The following is an 18,167-nucleotide window of genomic DNA, read 5'->3' as shown; positions in this document are numbered from 1 at the left end:
GTCGATCATCGAACTGCGGCCTAGGGTGTCCTGGTGCCAAGTGCACATATGGACACCCTTATGTTTGAACAAGGTGTTCGTTATGGACAATCCGTGACGAGCACAGAAGTCCAATAACAAAACACCACTCGGGTTTTGATCGGGGGGGCCGTTCCTCCCAATCACGCCCCTCCAGGTATCACTGTCATTGCCCACGTGAGTATTGAAGTCCCCCAGCAGAACAATGGAGTCCCCAGCAGGAGTACTCTCCAGCACACCCTCCAAGGACTCCAAAAAGGGTGGGTATGCTGAGCTGCTGTTTGGTGCATATGCACAAACAACAGTCAGGACCCGTCCACCCACCCGAAGGGGGAGGGAGGCAACCCTCTCGTCTACCGGTGTGAACCCCAATGTACAGGTACTGAGGCGGGGGGCAATGAGTATGTCCACACCTGCTCTGCGCCTCTCACCGTGAGCAACTCCAGAGTGGAAGAGAGTCCAACCCCTCTCGAGAGAACTGGTACCAGAACCCAGGCTGTGTGTGGAGGCAAGTCCGACTATATCCAGTCGGAAATTCTCTGCCTCACACACCAGCTCGGGCTCCTTCCCTGCCAGAGAGGTGACATTCCATGTCCCAAGAGCTAGCTTCTGCAGCCAAGGATCGGACCGCCAGGGTCCCCGCCTGGACTCGAATCTGCAATGAAATGGGACATCCCTGATTTGACACTCATTGTCAAATACGTTGCATGCATTTTAACTGGTTAAATTATGAAAAAAGAGATATAGTTCCTCATCCAAAGCTTACCATCCAATTCAGTCTTCCCTCTTTTGGAGAGATGCTTTTCCCTTTTTGGGGCTAAAGGTCGATACCACCACATGAAAAGGAGAACAAAGTGACACATTTTACTAAATCAGTGTTGAACAAAAATATGCCATCAAGGCATTCATTTAGTAACCCAATTCCAGTGAAATTGGGACATTATGCTCATCAATCAAAACAGAATACAATGATTTGCAAATCATGCCCAACCTATATTTAAGTGAAGCATTACAAAGACAAGACAACATTCAATGTTCAAATTGGTACATTTAATTTTTTCCAATAATATTTAACTTAGAATTTAATGGCTGTAATGCGTTCCATAAAAGATGGAACAGCTAGCAAAAAAAATAATGTTGAGAAATGCTCATCAAACCCCTGTTTGTCACATCCCACCGGTGAACAGGCTAACTGTGAATGGGTGGGTGCCATGATTGGGTCAAAAAGTAGCTACCCTGAATTCACAAGCAAAGATTGGGTGAGGGTCACCACAAGTTGAATCGTTGAAGGACAGAGTTTCACAACGTATAATTGCAAGGAATTGAGGGATTACGTCATCTTTGGTCCATAATATCAAAAGGTTCAGAGAATCTGGACCAATCAGTGCATGTAAGCGGTAAGGCCAAAAACGGATAACATTCAAGGCCATGACCTTCGACCTATCAGAGAGCACTGCATCCAAAACCACCTTGTCCCAGCTTGTTTGGAACGTGTTGCAGCCATCAATTCCAACATAGTACAGTGCACTCCGCTTAATAGAACACCGGTTAATAGAGTAATCCGCTTAATAGAGCAAAAGGCTCTGGAACCGATTTGCCTAATGCAATTTCCTATAAAGATACTCCGCTTAGTAGAACAGATCTCCGCTTAATAGAACAGGCCGTAAGCAATGAACATTGTAAACTAGTGGTTTTTGAAGTGTAGCTATCGCGATACTGTACCACTATCACGAGAAAACGCGGTAGTTCTAGCCGTATACAGTAAAAGGTAGCACGCGTCACTCCACACATAGACACACGCACGTCACAATGGCTTCAACTTCATTCAAGAGACGAGGGCGATCACCTGCGGATAAGAAGGACATACTCAGACGATACGATGCATTGCCGGATTCTCAGAAGGTACGCCCGCGGTTTCCAGGACTTCCCTCTTATCCAGCGCATTGAGAGGGAAGTCAACCGCAAAATTACGGACTCCTGTTTCCAGACAAAAGTAACGAAATTTTTCTCGTGATTTGAGATGTTTGACTGAAGTTGATTAAAGTTGTTGTTTTGTTGTTTGATTAAAGATATGGACGTCCACAGTCGAAATATCTCTAACTCGTCAGCAGGGGTTTTTCTGCGTGCATAACTTGGTCGTCGACGTGTCTGAAGGTGTACCTAATAAAGTGTCTCCGGTTAATAGAAACCCCGCTTAGTAGAACAGAAGCGCTTCGGCCCAATGGTGTTCTATTAAGCGGAGTGCACTGTAGTGTAGCCAATTAAATAGAGGTTGAACATGACATGCAAATCATTGTATTATGTATTAAATACAAGTTCGTGCTTCCATTAAGAATAGAGAAGATTTACTGGGCAACATATAACATTTGAAAGGTATGTTACAAGAACATCTTGTATGATTTCATGCTAGTCAGTGTGAACCAACCGACATAATTAAATTTTGTTAGACCAATGCAAATATTTGGCAGAAATAAAATACTGATTCCTGATTCAAAATAACCATCATCCATAAATTATCTTCCCCCTTCAAGTGCATTCCAGTGGCAGCCAGTGAACGAGCCTGGTCTCTATTGAACGCGAATAGCAGGGGTTTCGAAAAACAACTTTTATATTGATAGATTACATTGTCCAGTGTGGGCAATGCATTTGATAAATGAAATGGTAAGAACATGAATCTAAATACAAAAATACCCAAAACAATGCTGTAATCGATCGTGTAATATTGTACAGTAGAAATTTTTGTTGTATGTCATTTCATAGTGCTTTAGGTGCTAGAGTGAATTTACGCCGCATTATTTCCCCCAAGAAACATTTGATTTATAACGGCTAAAAATACACAAGGATTAAATATAATTTATATATGTTCCTCATACTGCGTGACAACTGACCGGAACAAAATATGGAGAAATTAAAACTCTTGACATGTCCATTCATCCGTTCTGCCCCCCCACCCCACCCCAAAAGCCGACTGCCCCCATGTCGAGCATTGCCACGTACAAAGTTACACCAGTGTAGCCCCTGAAAACAGCTTAAAACGGAGCAAATGTAACCCTGCTCAGGAGGTGGTTTAAACATTTACTCTGGAGTAAATGCTAGTATGCGGGGCAGCACCGATATAAAATGGGACGTGTGAACGCTACAGGAGTAGACTTGCTACGCGTGAAAAGAGTTGATTACATACGGGTAGAATGTGTTGCTTTCGTGCTCGTTTGTACTTCTGTCATCTTTCCTTTTGTAGGAGACTGGACCGTCTCAGAGTTGATTGTGTAGTTTGTTCCTTTGTTATGTGTTCACAAACCACCCCACAGAATTTATTTTGTGATTCCTTATGTTTCCTTTCCAATTGCCTTGCCATCTTTAAATTTGATTGGCCACAGTAGAAGCAATAATGACTTCTGTGCCAAACTCGTTTGCCTTCCCTTTTTGTAAATGCTTTTATGGTTAAAGAAGGATCTTCTTTGCTCATCTTTTGTTTTTACATAGGTTAATGGGTTACCTTCTTTACGAATTGCAGACATGACTGTGCTCCTCTGCTTCATATGTCTGATGACTTGTAGAGTCTTCACTGGATGTATCATAAGAGAACAATTTTTCTACCTTTGGATGGAATATCTCCTCGTCATCACTCGACTCAGAGGATGTCTTAGTTGGTTTGTATTCCTCATCTGATCCAAAAAGACTTGAGTCAGAATAATCACCATCTTCAGTGGGATTGTCCATCTGTTATTAAAAAAAAAAAAAAAGATCAGAAAATACCATTGCAATTAATGATGTTAGAGAATAGTACTGATAATTCAGGCTTACATGACAAGATAGTTCTGTGGGATAAAATATTAATCGAACACATTAACATGGCAAAACAGAAATACCTTATAGAAATAACTTATTTTGTTTAATATGGGCAAATAAAGCATTTGAAACTGACCGGGTAATCAATTAAAAGTCGACTTATTATAATTTTTAAAAATGTCTATATCACTCATTTCCAGTGCTTGGCAAAGATAGGCAAGTGCCGAAACCAAATAATGGTATCAGGCTGATACCGGCATTATTTTAAGGTTATCGTGGAGGCTGCCAATACCAGCAATCGATATTTCAGAAAATTAAAAACTTAATAAATGTAAATTTAATACTGTACTAGTTGCCACTACACATTTGGCGAATCATCTGCGTCACAAAGAGAGGCTTATTTCCAAGTATTTGGCAATCCAATAACAATGATGGCCGACACAGAGTGCGGAGAGAACAATTTTCCACGTGAGCTGTACCCAGGTCAATCTTTTCATACACCTATTAAGATGCAATTACTGTATATAATTACAATATTCACATTAATTCTTTGAACGCATCATGTGTACTTTTTAATCAAATTTGTTTGAATTCCTTCCACGTTCATCCTATTCCCAGAAGAGGAAATTTCTCTTAGTATGTGGCGACTAAAATGAACGCATATTCACTAAATCTCTGCACGCCAGAGCATTTTTTTTCTCCTTGAATTACATCAACATTCATCCACTAATTTGCCGATTAACGTCTAATCACTAAGTTGATATGAGTATGATAAGGTTAAGATTCATGCTGAGAATGCATCACTAGTGTGTTTTTATAAGCCTGGGCCAATAACTGGTTTGACGTTTGAAAAGTCAAAGTTTCAATCACCACTAATTCGGCTTTGCCAATAAGGATATTTGGGATCAATAAACGATGAGCGAGTGTGGTTACAAATCGCAAAAGTTGATGACAGTGACAATGTATGTTGCCACAAAAAAAATCATCAAAATGTCCCCATAAAATAGTAGAAAGCTTAACAAACATAGAAAATATGCATCTCTCCTCATATAAGTGGGGGGTTTTTCAGCCCAAAATGCATAGGTTTTGGTGATCCACACATTTAACCTTTATTATTATTTTTTATTTATTTATTATTTTATTTTAACTTTTGTGTTGATAATGGTTCACAGTATAATATTTCGTTCAACCCACTTTGTTATCTGTAAATTGCTTGGTATTTTACATCGTCTTTTTGCATTTACTTTCTGTATATGGAAAAACACTGGTTCCATTTGCAACTAATTCTCTGCTCAACTAAGATGGCGGCGGCGGCGAAAGACGCTGGGTCATTTGCAACTAATTTTCTGCTCAACTAAGATGGCGGCGGCGGCGAAAGACGCTGGGTCATTTGCAACTAATTTTCTGCTCAACTAAAATGGCGACGACGGCGAGACGACGGCGGGGGGGGGGGGTTAAAACTTGATTTTACCACACCAACGGCCTATTCTGTGGCGCTGTATTGTGTGTCTGACGGCCTATTGAAAGTTTATTGTTTGAGAGGAAACTTTCTATCTTGGTGACAACTCCTTAGGTACAGCATAGTAGAGTTATTCATATAGTTGGTTTCACTCTAATGCTGATATAACACGAACCTTTGAGCCTGCCCGAATTACTTAGAATAACTAACTTGTAAGAAAATATTCAAAACTTGAGTGTCTTACCTGCTTTAATTCTGAAGTATTTGTCACTTTCTGGGGTTTTCTCGATGATGCTGACTCGTACGCTCACTCTTCTCAACGCCTTCCTTTTGTGCAGGTAGCAAAGCGCGCGTTTCCTAATTGATGGTCACCGAGTGTGATGTGGGGGAGGGTAGCTGTAGAAACTCGTTTCCTGCAACGTAACTGTGACGTTTTGGGGTGTGAAAACAGCCCCGCCCCTTCATAACCAAAACTCCTTCACTTTTCCTCTGAGGTCCGTTTTGAAGTGGGGCATAGTAAATGTCAAGCAATATCAACATATTTTATGAAATCTTGTTTACACCAATGTCATGTACTCCTAAAATGAGCACAGCATATATACATGTGTGTGTATATACATACTGTATATATATACAGTATATACACACACACATATTTTAAAAACGACTTAAAATATTGTAATTGTTCTGAAAGCAACATTATTCCCAAATGCTAATATGGAATTGTGATGAAACATCATTATTATTTACTTATTGGATGCAATTCGTATTATACAGTTTCGATGTCCAAAGCAGAATAAAACGAATTAGATTTTCTGGGGACACGACTGCAACACTCAACTCTTCTTGCAAAGCTTTGTTGCTGCTGTATGAACCGCGCTCCTAATTGATCACGTGCTCAAACTAGTGTGGGGGAGGGGAGCTGAATAAACTAGGTTCAAACAGTGCAACTGCGAGGGTTTGGAGCTGGGAACAGCCCCTCCCCCCTTCATGGCCAACGATAAACTAAAATTGCTCAGCCTTTAACTTTTATTTTACTCTGCGGTCTGTTTTGAGGGGAGCATGATAAATTTCAAGCAACATCTATATGTTTCAGCAACTGTAATAACACAAATGTATATACCTGTTCATATTTTTTAAACCAGACTTAAATATTATAATTGTTCAATGAAACATAATTACAGTAAGTATTGCCATCTATGGAGTTCTGTCAAACGAAAATTCCCTCACCCAGAATAAAAATCTATGCATTACACATTTGAGTACGATATTACATTATATGATTGCTTCAGGAGTATGAGGTACCGAATCCCCTGATGCGGGCACTTTGGTCCCTCCACCACAGATGTCAGAATTTGGTTCACATTACCGGCAGTAAGTCAGAATCGTTTCCAGTGAGGGTTGGACTCCGCCAAGGCTGCCCTTTGTCATCGATTCTGTTCATAAACTTTACGGACATTGGCAATTTCTAGGCGCAGTGTAAGTGTTGATGGGGGTCCATTTTGGTGGCCTCAGTATTACATCTCTGCTTATTGCAGATGATGTGGGACTGTTGGCTCTTTCAAGCAGGGCCCTTCAACTCTCACTTGAGCGTTTCGCAGCTGAGTATGAAGTGGTTGGGATGAAAATCAGTCGGAAAAGGATGGAGTTCTCTCTCCGGGTCGGGGAGGAGATCTTGTCCCAAGTGGAGGAGTTTATTTTGGGGTCTTGTTTGCAAGTGAGGGCAGGAGGGAATGAGAGATCAACAGGCGCAGCGGTGAAGCGGCTGCTGCTTGCTCTGCGCGCTTTGTATCGGTCAGTCAATTTACCGGTTGATCTACGTTCCAACCCTCATCTACTGTCATGAGCAATGAGTCGTGACCGAAAGAATGAGATCCCAGATACAAGCGGCCGAAATGAGTTTTAAAGGTGTTCCGGGCATGTCCCACCGGCAGGAGGCCCCGGGGATAACCCAAGACACGCTGGAGAGACTGTGTCACTCAGCTGGCCTGGGAACGTTTCAGAATCCCCGGGAAGAGCTAGGAGAAGTGGCTGGGGAGAGGGAAGTCTGGGCTTCCCTGCTAAAGCTGCTGCCCCTGTGACCCGACCTTGGATAAGCGGTGGAATATGGATGGATGGATATTACATTAGTGATCGATTCATAACAACGGACGAACGTTCCGATAAATGGAACCTGGAAGCCATACGGAAGCTCGAATTAGAGCAAACTCAAGCAAGTCCCGTTCGATACCGCGGAATAACTGTCTGCACCACTTTTTACTCTCTTTGGCACAAAAACAGCAGAATCTCTCTATTAGCATGAGTTTACTGGAATCGTGAACGACTTTCTATTCCATTCATTTACATTTACGTCCTGTCGATCGTTGCATCCAAACAAAGGAATGGTAATGACTGTGGAAGAGAACATGGAATGCATCCGATTGGATGCTCAAAGCAAGTTGCTTGTGGCTCGACGGACTGTAGAGTAAATGAACGTTTCCTGGAATGCTTGACCTGCTATCATGCTAACTCAACTCAACATTATTTATAGAGCACTTTCAAACAGCCATCGCTGCATACAAAGTGCTTTACATGGAGCAATTTAACATATACAACAAACAGTAACGCAGTCTGTAATAAATACGGTAGAAAGCACCGAACAGCAAAACCAAGAACAAATCTAAGTCATGGTGAGTCAAATGCCAAAGAATACAAGTGAGTTTTGAGGCGCGTTTTGAAGATGGGCAGCGAGGAGGCTTGCCGAATGTTCAGTGGGAGGTCATTCCAGAGAGAGGGACCAGCAACAGAAAAGGCTCCATCCCCTCTGAGCCTCAGTTTAGTTCTTGGTCCTTCTAATAATGTCTGGTCCGCAGACCAGATGAGGTCATCGAGGTAAGGTGGCACGAGGTAATTTAGAGATTTGAAAAGGTCATTTAGAGATTTGAAAACAATTTGCGCTAACTGGAGGGCTAATCAGAGAGAAGGCGAGTTCCATCGCGCTATGGGCATGGAGGACTTTGAAGGGTCCCGTGGATGCCTTCAGACATTTGTTGCACAACATCAGCTGAGCAACGCTGTCTTGGGTGGTGATCGAGGGGAGGTCAAGTTCGAGATAGTGAGTGATTGGAAAGAAAAGCCACCAGCTGTTATAGGTCTCATTTTGGAGCAAAGAGCCCTCATTTTGTGACTACTCTTGTTATAATGTATTTTGTTCATATACCTGTACTGTATACTGCCGTTTTTGTGTTATTTGTGTTGTTGGGGCATATATTTTTGCATTTTACTGCTTGTGTTCTTACACATGTATTTTGTTAACACACTTGCATGTTCATAAAGGACGTGTACCGTAGTCATGTCCCACATAAGGAAATTCTGTTATCAAGACTGATTGAGCAACGCAAACATGATTTCTTACTAAAGAATACTTACTGTTGTTACTTATTGGATGCAAATCATAATGATCCAGTTGAAATGTCCAAAGCAGAATGAAACAAATTGGATATGCTGGGGACACTTCTGCAATACAGTACCTAACTCATTTTTTCTTGCAAAGCGTTGTGGCTGGCTTCTGCGCAGCTCTGCTAATTGAAATGTAAACAAACTCATGTCTGGGGGGATGGGTGCAGCAAAAACTTCGTTTTGGAGCAGGTAACAGCCGCTCCTCTTCATGGCCAATGACTAAGTCAATTATCAAAATTGCCATAGCCTTTTGAACTTTGAGGTCTGCTGTGAAGGCGAGCATGATAAATTTTGAGCAACATCTACATACAGTATTTGAGTAACTAGGCTCACCAATGTCACATACTCCGCGCACACACAGTATATTTAAACTGACTTACAATATTACAATTGTTTTTAAAGCAACATAATTCCAAACTCTAATATGGAATTTAGACGAAACAATTATTTACTTATTGAATGCAAGTCATATTTTCCAGTTTCAATGTCCAAAGCTGAATTAAATAAATTGGATATGCTGGGGACACTTCTGCAATACAGTACCTAACTCATTTTTTTCTTGCAAAGCGTTGTGGCTGGCTTCTGCGCAGCTCTGCTAAATGAAATGTAAACAAACTCATGTCTGGGGGGAGGGGTGCTGCAAAAACTTCTTTTTGGAGCAGGTAACAGCCGCTCCCCTTCATGGCCAATGATTAAGTCAATTATCAAAGTTCCCACAGCCTTTGTGAACTTTGAGGTCTGATGTGAAGGAGAGCATGATAAATTTTGAGCAAGATCTACATACAGTATTTGAGTAACGAGGATCACCAATGTCACATACTCCTAAAATAATTACAGCAAATAAAATTATATATATGTTCACAAACACAACCGCACACACAGTATATTTAAACTGACTTAAAAATTTACAATTGTTTTTAAAGCAACATAATTCCAAACTCTAATATGGAATTTAATCGTTTCTTGGTTTCGTGGAATTGGAATTCTTTACTTATTGAATGCAAGTCATATTTTCCAGTTTCAATGTCCAAAGCAGAATAAAATGAATTGGATTTTCTGGGGCCCTCCGTGAGTCGTCACCTTACCGTGGTGGAGGGGTTTGTGTGTCCCAATGATCCTAGAAGCTAAGTTGTCTGGGGCTTTATGCCCCTGGCAGGGTCACCCATGGCAAACAGGTTCTAGGTGAGGGGCCAGACAAAGCACGGCTCAAAGACCCCAATGATGAATACAATAAATGGATCTAGGTTTCCCTTGCCCGGACGCGGGTCACCGGGGCCCCCTTCTGGAGCCAGGCCCGGAGGTGGGGCTCGTTGGCAGGCGCCTGGTGGCCGGGCCTACACCCATGGGGCCCGGCCGGGCACAGCCTGAAGAGGCAACGTGGGTCCCCCTTCCCATGGGCTCACCACCCATGAGAGGGGCCAAATGGGTCGGGTGCAATGTGAGCTGGGCGGCAGCCAAAGGCGGGGACCCTGGCGGACAGATCCTCGGCTGCAGAAGCTAGCTCTTGGGAAATGGAATGTCACCTCTCTGGCAGGGAAGGAGCCCGAGCTGGTGTGTGAGGCAGAGAATTTCCGACTGGATATAGTCGGACTTGCCTCCACACACAGCCTGGGTTCTGGTGCCAGTTCTCTCGAGAGGGGTTGGACTCTCTTCCACTCTGGAGTTGCTCACGGTGAGAGGCACAGAGCAGGTGTGGGCATACTCATTGCCCCCCGGCTCAGTGCCTGTACATTGGGGTTCACACCGGTAGACGAGAGGGTTGCCTCCCTCCGCCTTCGGGTGGGTGGACGGGTCCTGACTGTTGTTTGTGCATATGCACCAAACAGCAGCTCAGCATACCCACCCTTTTTGGAGTCCTTGGAGGGTGTGCTGGAGAGTACTCCTGCTGGGGACTCCCTTGTTCTGCTGGGGGACTTCAATGCTCACGTGGGGAATGACAGTGATACCTGGAGGGGCGTGATTGGGAGGAACGGCCCCCCCGATCAAAACCAGAGTGGTGTTTTGTTATTGGACTTCTGTGCTCGTCACGGATTGTCCATAACGAACACCTTGTTAAAGCATAAGGGTGTCCATATGTGCACTTGGCACCAGGACACCCTAGGCCGCAGTTCGATGATCGACTTTGTAGTTGTATCATCGGATTTGCGGCCGCATGTTCTGGACACTCGGGTGAAGAGAGGGGCGGAGCTGTCAACTGATCACCACCTGGTGGTGAGTAGGCTCCGATGGTGGGGGAAGATGCCGGTCCGTCCTGGCAGACCCAAACGTATAGTGAGGGTTTGTTGGGAGCGTCTGGCGGAATCCCCTGTCAGAAGGAGTTTCAACTCCCACCTCCGACAGAGCTTTTCCCATGTTCCGGGGGAGACGGGGGACATTGAGTCCGAGTGGACCATGTTCCGTGCCTCTATTGTTGAGGCGGCCAATCTGAGTTGTGGCCGTAAGGTGGTTGGTGCCTGTCGTGGCGGCAATCCCTGTACTCGCTGGTGGACACCAGCAGTAAGGGATGCCGTCAAGCTGAAGAAGGAGTCCTATCAAGCCTTTATGGCCTGTGGGACCCCAGAGGCAGCTGACGGGTATCGACTGGCCAAGCGGACCGCAACTTCGGTGGTCGCCGAGGCAAAAACCCGAGCGTGGGAAGAGTTCGGTGAGGCCATGGAAGCGGACTTCCGGACGGCTTCGAGGAAATTCTGGTCCACCATCCGACGTCTCAGGAGGGGGAAGCAGTGCACCACTAACACTGTGTACAGTGGGGATGGGGCGCTGCTGACTTCGACTCGGGTGGGCAGAGTACTTCGAAGACCTCCTCAACTCCACCAACACGCCTTCCTTGGAGGAAGCAGAGCCTGGGGACTCTGAGGTGGGCTCTCCTATCTCTGTGGTTGAAGTCACCGATGTGGTTAAAAAGCTCCTCGGTGGCAAGGCCCCAGGGGTGGATGAGATCCGCCCGGAGTTCCTCAAGGCTCTGGATGTTGTGGGGCTGTCCTGGTTGACACGCCTCTGCAACATCGCGTGGTCAACAGGGAGAGTGCCTCTGGATTGGCAGACCGGGGTGGTAGTCCCTCTTTTTAAAAAGGGGGACCGGAGGGTGTGTTCCAACTACAGAGGGATCACACTCCTCAGCCTCCCTGGTAAGGTCTATTCAGGGGTGCTGGAGAGGAGGGTCCGTCAGGAAGTCGAGCCGCCAATTGAGGAGGAGCAGTGTGGTTTTCGTCCCGGCCGTGGAACAGTGGACCAGCTCTACACCCTTAGCAGGGTCCTTGAGGGTATGTGGGAATTCGCCCAACCAGTCTACATGTGTTTTGTGGACTTGGAGAAGGCGTTTGACCGTGTCCCTCGGGGAGTTCTGTGGGGGGTGCTTCGTGGGTATGGGGTACCGAACCCCCTGATACGGGCTGTTCGGTCACTATACCACCGATGTCAGAGTTTGGTTCGCATTGCCAGCAGTAAGTCAGAATCGTTTCCAGTGGGGGTAGGACTCCGCCAAGGCTGCCGTTTGTTGCTGATTCTGTTCATAACCTTTATGGACAGAATTTCTAGGCGCAGCCGAAGCGTTGAGGGGGTCCGTTTTGGGGGCCTCAGTATTGCATCCCTGCTTTTTGCAGATGATGTGGTGCTGTTGGCTCCTTCAAACGGGGCTCTCCAACACTCACTGGAGCGTTTCACAGCCGAGTGTGAAGCGGTTGGGATGAGAATCAGCACCTCCAAATCTGAAACCATGGTCCTCAGTCGGAAAAGGGTGGAGTGCCCCCTCCGGGTCGGGGAAGAGATCTTACCCCAAGTGGAGGAGTTCAAGTATCTTGGGGTCTTGTTCACGAGTGGGGGTAGGAGAGAGCGGGAGATCGACAGGCGGATCGGTGCAGCGTCTGCTGTGATGCGGACGTTGTATCGGTCTGTCGTGGTGAAGAAGGAGCTGAGCCAAAGGGCGAAGCTCTCAATTTACCGGTCGATCTACGTACCAACCCTCACCTATGGTCACGAGCTATGGGTCGTGACCGAAAGAACGAGATCCCGGATACAAGCGGCCGAAATGAGTTTTCTCCGGAGGGTGTCCGGGCTCTCCCTTAGAGATAAGGTGAGAAGCTCAGTCATCCGGGAGGGGTTCAGAGTCGAGCCGCTTCTCCTCCACATCGAGAGGAGCCAGATGAGGTGGCTTGGGCATCTGATTCGGATGCCTCTTGAGCGCCTCACGGGTGAGGTATTCCGGTCATGTCCCACCGGGAGGAGACCCAGAGGAAGACCCAGGACACGCTGGAGAGACTATGTCACCCAGCTTGCCTGGGAACGACTCGGGATCCCCCGGAGAGAGCTGGAAGAAGTAGCTAGGGAGAGAGAAGTCTGGGCTTCCCTGCTAAAGCTGTTGCCCCCGCGACCCGGCCCCGGATAAGCGGTAGATGATGGATGGATGGATGGATTTTCTGGGGAGCGGCCTGGTGAACTAGTGGTCCGCGTGTTGACCTCACAGTGCAGAGGTACCAGGTTCAATTTCAGCTCCGGCCACCCTGTGTGAAGTTTGCATGTTCTCCCCAGGTCTGTGTGAGTTCTCTCCAGATCCCACATTCCAAAAACATGCATGGCAGGCTAATTGAACAATCCAAATTGTCCCTCGGTGGTGAGTGTGAGCGCGGATGGTTGTTTGTCTGTGTGTGCCCTGCGATTGGCTGGCAACCGGTTCAGGGTGTCCCCTGCCTACTGACCGAAGACGGCTGGGATAGGCTCCAGCACCCCCCGTGACCCTTGTGAGGATAAAACGGATCGGAAAATGACTGAATGTATGTTACAATGAGAACTCCGACATGCCTGAGGGCGTAAATATGCTTACAGCTTTAACTTTTTTAATTTAATTGCACTTTCCTATTTCCATTTAATGTGGTAGTTTGAAAATATAAATAAGAAGTTCCTCACCAATTACTCAGTACTTGTGATTCTTTCACTACGTACATTCATTCATTCATCTTTCGAGCCGCTTGATCCTCACTAGGGTCGCGGGGGTGCTGGAGCCTATCCCAGCTGTCTTCGGGCAGTAGGCGGGGGACACCCTGAATCGGTTGCCAGCCAATCGCAGGGCACACAGAAACATTCAACCATTTGCACTCACACTCACACCTAGGGACAATTTAGAGTGTTCAATCAGCCTGCTACGCATGTTTTTGGAATGTGGGAGGGAACCGGAGCACCCGGAGAAAACCCACGCCCGGGAGAACATGCAAACTCCACACAGGGAGGCTGGAGCTGGAATCGAACCCGGTACCTCTGCACTGTGAAGCCGACGTGCTAACCACTGGACTACCGGGCTGCCCCACTATGTACATATTTACTCTTATTCAAGGACTCTTTTTTTTTACATGTCATATTTTTCAAAAGTAATACTAATACAATTGAGTGCACATTTATTCTGCCACCTCTGTCCTTGTGTCCTTATGGAAAAGATGAGACTGATGCCCTAAATATAATAGTAAATAATAGTTCCATCAGTAGTATACAATAGAATATAAAACATTACTCAGTAAAAATACTCACAGAGAGCTTTGCTTAATGTTAGAAATGTGCACTTCAAATTACAAATGTGGAGCTATGAAATGACAACTAAAACCTCAATATGACACAAATGGAATAAGTGTGTACTTCACTAGATTATTTTAGGTTTTTTATTTAGTGGTTTGATTTAAGGTGTAATTTCGGGTGGGTCTGAGGCCATATTCCAGATTTGGGTTTGCATAACAAGTTCTATTTCAAAACAAGATGTTTGTTAAAAAAGTTAAACTTAGACAAATATTAGATATAATAAAAAATACATCATTGTTTTACTTTCTAATAAGCCCATGAGACTGTTTTCTATAGTTTCAGTTTTGTTGGAACAAAAATATTTCAGAAATCAATAGGTGGCGGTAGTGAGTAAAAAGTGTGTGTATTGAATTTAAATGAAAATACACACAAAAAAATCATTTTTGGTATATTTGTGAGGACCTCTCTGAAACTTTGAGAGATGCCTATATAAACCCTCTAGAGGCCTTTAGAATGAAAAACTTGTGAGGACTGGCCTAAATGTCCTCACTTGTCAAAAATGTCCTCACTACGTTGGTCTTATAATCACAGTGGTCCTCACAAGTATAGCCGTACAAACACACACACACACACACACACACACGCACACACACACACACACACACACACACACACACACACACACACTCTCATTGTAAACTGTCGCCAGTGTGTCTGCCATTCACCCTCTTTCTGTCTGTCGTCTGTACCTTATTTTGGACCCAATTTTTCCTTCTCCCCCCCCCAAAAAAAAATCATGCTCGACCCCCCTTGCACCACACCTGCCCTTTGCGGCACCGCCGATCATGTTTACATTGTGTTACATTATTTGCATTTATTGGATTACTTCCACCGTTGCAGCCAAAGTTGCTGCAGGTCTTTACCTCGTAGATGTGTGTCACCTGTGGACCCACATCATCTTCCTTGACAGGTTTCTCTTTGGGCTCCCAGCGTGGAAATGGCAACACCACCTGAGAGGGATGAGACACTCTGTGGAGACGAGGACACGCACATGACTCAGTGAAGGAGAAAGTGTTCATTCAGAAAGCACAATTCCATTGCATTAGGTTTGTCCTTTGGAGCGTAATATTGCTTTCAGGTTATTTCTGAAACTCTCAAGTGAGATTCTTACAGGATTTTCCGGGCACAATCGTCTTTGTCTTTCCGTTGTTTGACTTATTTTATTTTTTAACCCTTTCATGCACCCTGTAACGTGATAACATGATAAGCTGCCCATGTAGTCATGTAATTGCTGTGCACTGGAGCCAGAGTTGAGTCACACTGTCACATGTCGCATACAGTGAACATATAATCAGAGCAGGTAACACATTTAAAGATCATTCATGGAGGGACAAAACAAGAACAGTTAGAAAGTGCGGAACTTTGCCAGGACCATTTGTCACCTAGAAAGTCAAACCAGCACCTGGAACGTTTACATTTGGCTCATTTTAAATCAGAATTAATTCTGGATCACCATGAAACATTTTCCCTTCTTTTTAAATAGTCAAATCTCACGTCAGCGCAACAAATTACGACCAATCTGTGACAGAGATATAAACAGCTGAGCACATGTTAAGTAGGATTTTCCGAGTTGCATTTAAAATGCTGCCAAAATGCTCAATGTGGATCGGACAACGATCCTTTAACTCTGTGTGGAAGTATACACAGAACACACACACACACACACATATATATATATATACATACAGTATACAGAATATATATATATGTGTATACAGTATATATACAGGTATGTGTGTATGTATAAAATAGCAAAAGCAAAAAGAGTGATAACCAGTCGTGACAATGCCCTGTGCACTCCCAAACTTGAAACAGGGACATGATGGTAGCTGACAAAATTGATTATCATTTTGCTTTTCTGTTTCAACTGATGAGGACAAAAAAACAAAAAAAAGTCACGAGTTTTCAGAGTTTGCATGATTGTCGATGTCGATCAGTGCACATGCCGAGGGCTCAGAAGGAAGCCATGTGCACATGATTACAGCAGATGTATTTATTCATTTTTTAATTTAATCATGCACGTTACACTGTGACAAAGGGTGGAAAAAAAGAAAAGCCCCAAGCCCCAAAAGCACAAAAGCAGATCGTTTTTACGTCAGAGATGAAGAACATGCAAGGACTCACCCTCGTAAATCAATCTGGGATTTGGCGACGATGGCCAGATTCAGGCTGACTGGATTGCTATCAGGGCTGTCTTTGTTGGAACTGCAGGGGGGTGGATGGGTGGGAGGGTGGGGGATGGGGTGATGATATTCACGTTGGTTGTTAAAGAAATAAAACACAAACACTCCATCCTGTAAAACTGCGACCTAATATAAGTGACAGGTATGTCTCAGATGATCATTTTATTTTGTTGTTGTGTTTAATTTATGTGAAATGATACCGCATGGGACCTGTCCCATAGTGAGTGTGACGAATGGCGACAATTGCGTGATCAGATTTTCTTCATCCACAATCTCCGACAAGCATCTCTTTGTTCGGTCGTGTATGTGCGTCATGCGCATTGTGACGGCGGCATGTATGTCACCTGTGGATCTGTAGCTCAAAGCTAATTTTTGGTCCAGCATCTTCGAGCCTTTGGACTGCAAACCGCAAACCAACAGACAGCTGTGGAGAGTACATGAAATAAATAAATAAATAAATCGGCCTCCCAGAGTTAAAAAGAAAGAAGTGCGGTGTGCATTATTGAGACAGGAAAGGACCAATTAACTAGGTCATTCTTCCGTTATTATGCGCGACGAAGATCCAGTTTGAAGTGTTGACAAAACGCACACTGAGATGCTTGTGAATCCCCCGACATCGCCTAACGTAAACCACATGCAAGCGAGTGCCCATCGCAAAAAACTACTCGACGGCGTGCTTGCACACATGCACGTGAGCACCGCACTAGACGTCAGGCCTGACACACGGTTGTGAAAATGACAGCATGCAGACTAAAAGAAGCATCCCCGTGGGGGCACCGAGATTTGAGGCCGTCTATATGGAACGCATTAGTGAGGCTGCAGGAGAAGAACCAGGCGCCGAAGATCCAAAGAGGGCAAACGGGTACGAGCCGGTCAAAGTGTCACAGAGGTCTGATCCAAAAGAGGCTGGTAAATCGTTACTGTTGCAGTTTCAGTCCTCGGAGCGGCGCATCTGTTGCCAGCATGGAGCTCATTTTAAGTGCTGTGAAGCTATGCGTTCAATGCTCGATAAATGCTTCAGAATGCAAAACTTGAATGTCATGTCAGTATCTGCATCTTATCCACAGCAAAGCTCCCATTTGTTGGTATTACCGTATCCTTGTTAAAATGCTGATGGAGGAAAACTACACTGGGATGACACAAAACCTAACCGCTAATGAGATCATAAACCTGCCACTTGTTGAGACTGAAAAATGCTTTGCTGTGAACTATAAAAGGATAAGTAGACCAACACGTCTTCTGGATTTTCTCAAACATTTCAATACGTTATGCAAGAAGAAGAGACAACGCAACCGTGCAGGTGTTCTATCCGACGGCGGAGGTCGGTTTTAGTTTCACCAACTTCACTCAAAATTCCTTAAAATGGAATAACAAATGATTTATTGGTGTTATGCTGGCATCTAAAGTCGCGTATTTTCCGCACTATAAGGCGCACCTAAAAGCATTCGATTTTCTCAAAAGCCGATATTTATAATCCTATGCGCCTTCTATAGGGATCACAATTCAAATTTCTTGGAGGTAGAATTTTAAATGTTCTGTAAAGCACTTTGTTACAGCGGCAGCGGTTGTAAAAGCTCTTTACAAATAAATCTGTATTGTATTGTATTGTGTTCCCTTTAGCGTACCTCCCTCTTGTGGATGCATAATGTAACTGCAGCCGCTATTGTAGCTTCTGTTCTGTGCGCCTTATAATGCGGTGCGCCCTATAAATGAAAACA

General features: G+C 44.7%; 3 protein-coding genes and 1 long non-coding RNA gene across 9 annotated transcripts in view; 2 read left to right on the top strand and 2 right to left on the bottom strand.

Moving 5' to 3' along the window:
* gra (granulito) overlaps positions 1-18,167 on the top strand; it is a 229,659-nt gene that overhangs the window by 78,952 nt on the left and 132,540 nt on the right. The gene's annotated exons all lie outside the window — the stretch shown is intronic.
* The window catches only part of stmn2a (stathmin 2a), a 198,229-nt gene that overhangs the window by 68,706 nt on the left and 111,356 nt on the right, over positions 1-18,167 (top strand). The gene's annotated exons all lie outside the window — the stretch shown is intronic.
* The window catches only part of itga8 (integrin, alpha 8), a 70,675-nt gene that overhangs the window by 14,378 nt on the left and 38,130 nt on the right, over positions 1-18,167 (bottom strand). For both annotated transcript variants that reach the window (XM_052066062.1, XM_052066063.1), the window contains 3 exons: positions 16,794-16,873; positions 16,391-16,471; positions 15,130-15,235 (listed from right to left, as the gene is read on the bottom strand). In XM_052066062.1, coding sequence (XP_051922022.1) covers positions 15,130-15,235; positions 16,391-16,471; positions 16,794-16,873 — 267 coding nt within the window. The remainder of the gene's footprint in view (positions 1-15,129; positions 15,236-16,390; positions 16,472-16,793; positions 16,874-18,167) is intronic.
* LOC127601124 (uncharacterized) lies at positions 432-5,637 on the bottom strand. Its single transcript, XR_007962490.1, has 4 exons — positions 5,511-5,637; positions 3,515-3,738; positions 785-835; positions 432-673 (listed from the first exon to the last, which is right to left on the bottom strand). It is a non-coding gene; the product is annotated as an uncharacterized LOC127601124 (long non-coding RNA).

Source organism: Hippocampus zosterae, chromosome 5, assembly GCF_025434085.1.
Source record: "Hippocampus zosterae strain Florida chromosome 5, ASM2543408v3, whole genome shotgun sequence".
NCBI lineage: Eukaryota > Metazoa > Chordata > Actinopteri > Syngnathiformes > Syngnathidae > Hippocampus > Hippocampus zosterae.
This window is presented reverse-complemented; position numbering and strand designations above follow the sequence as displayed.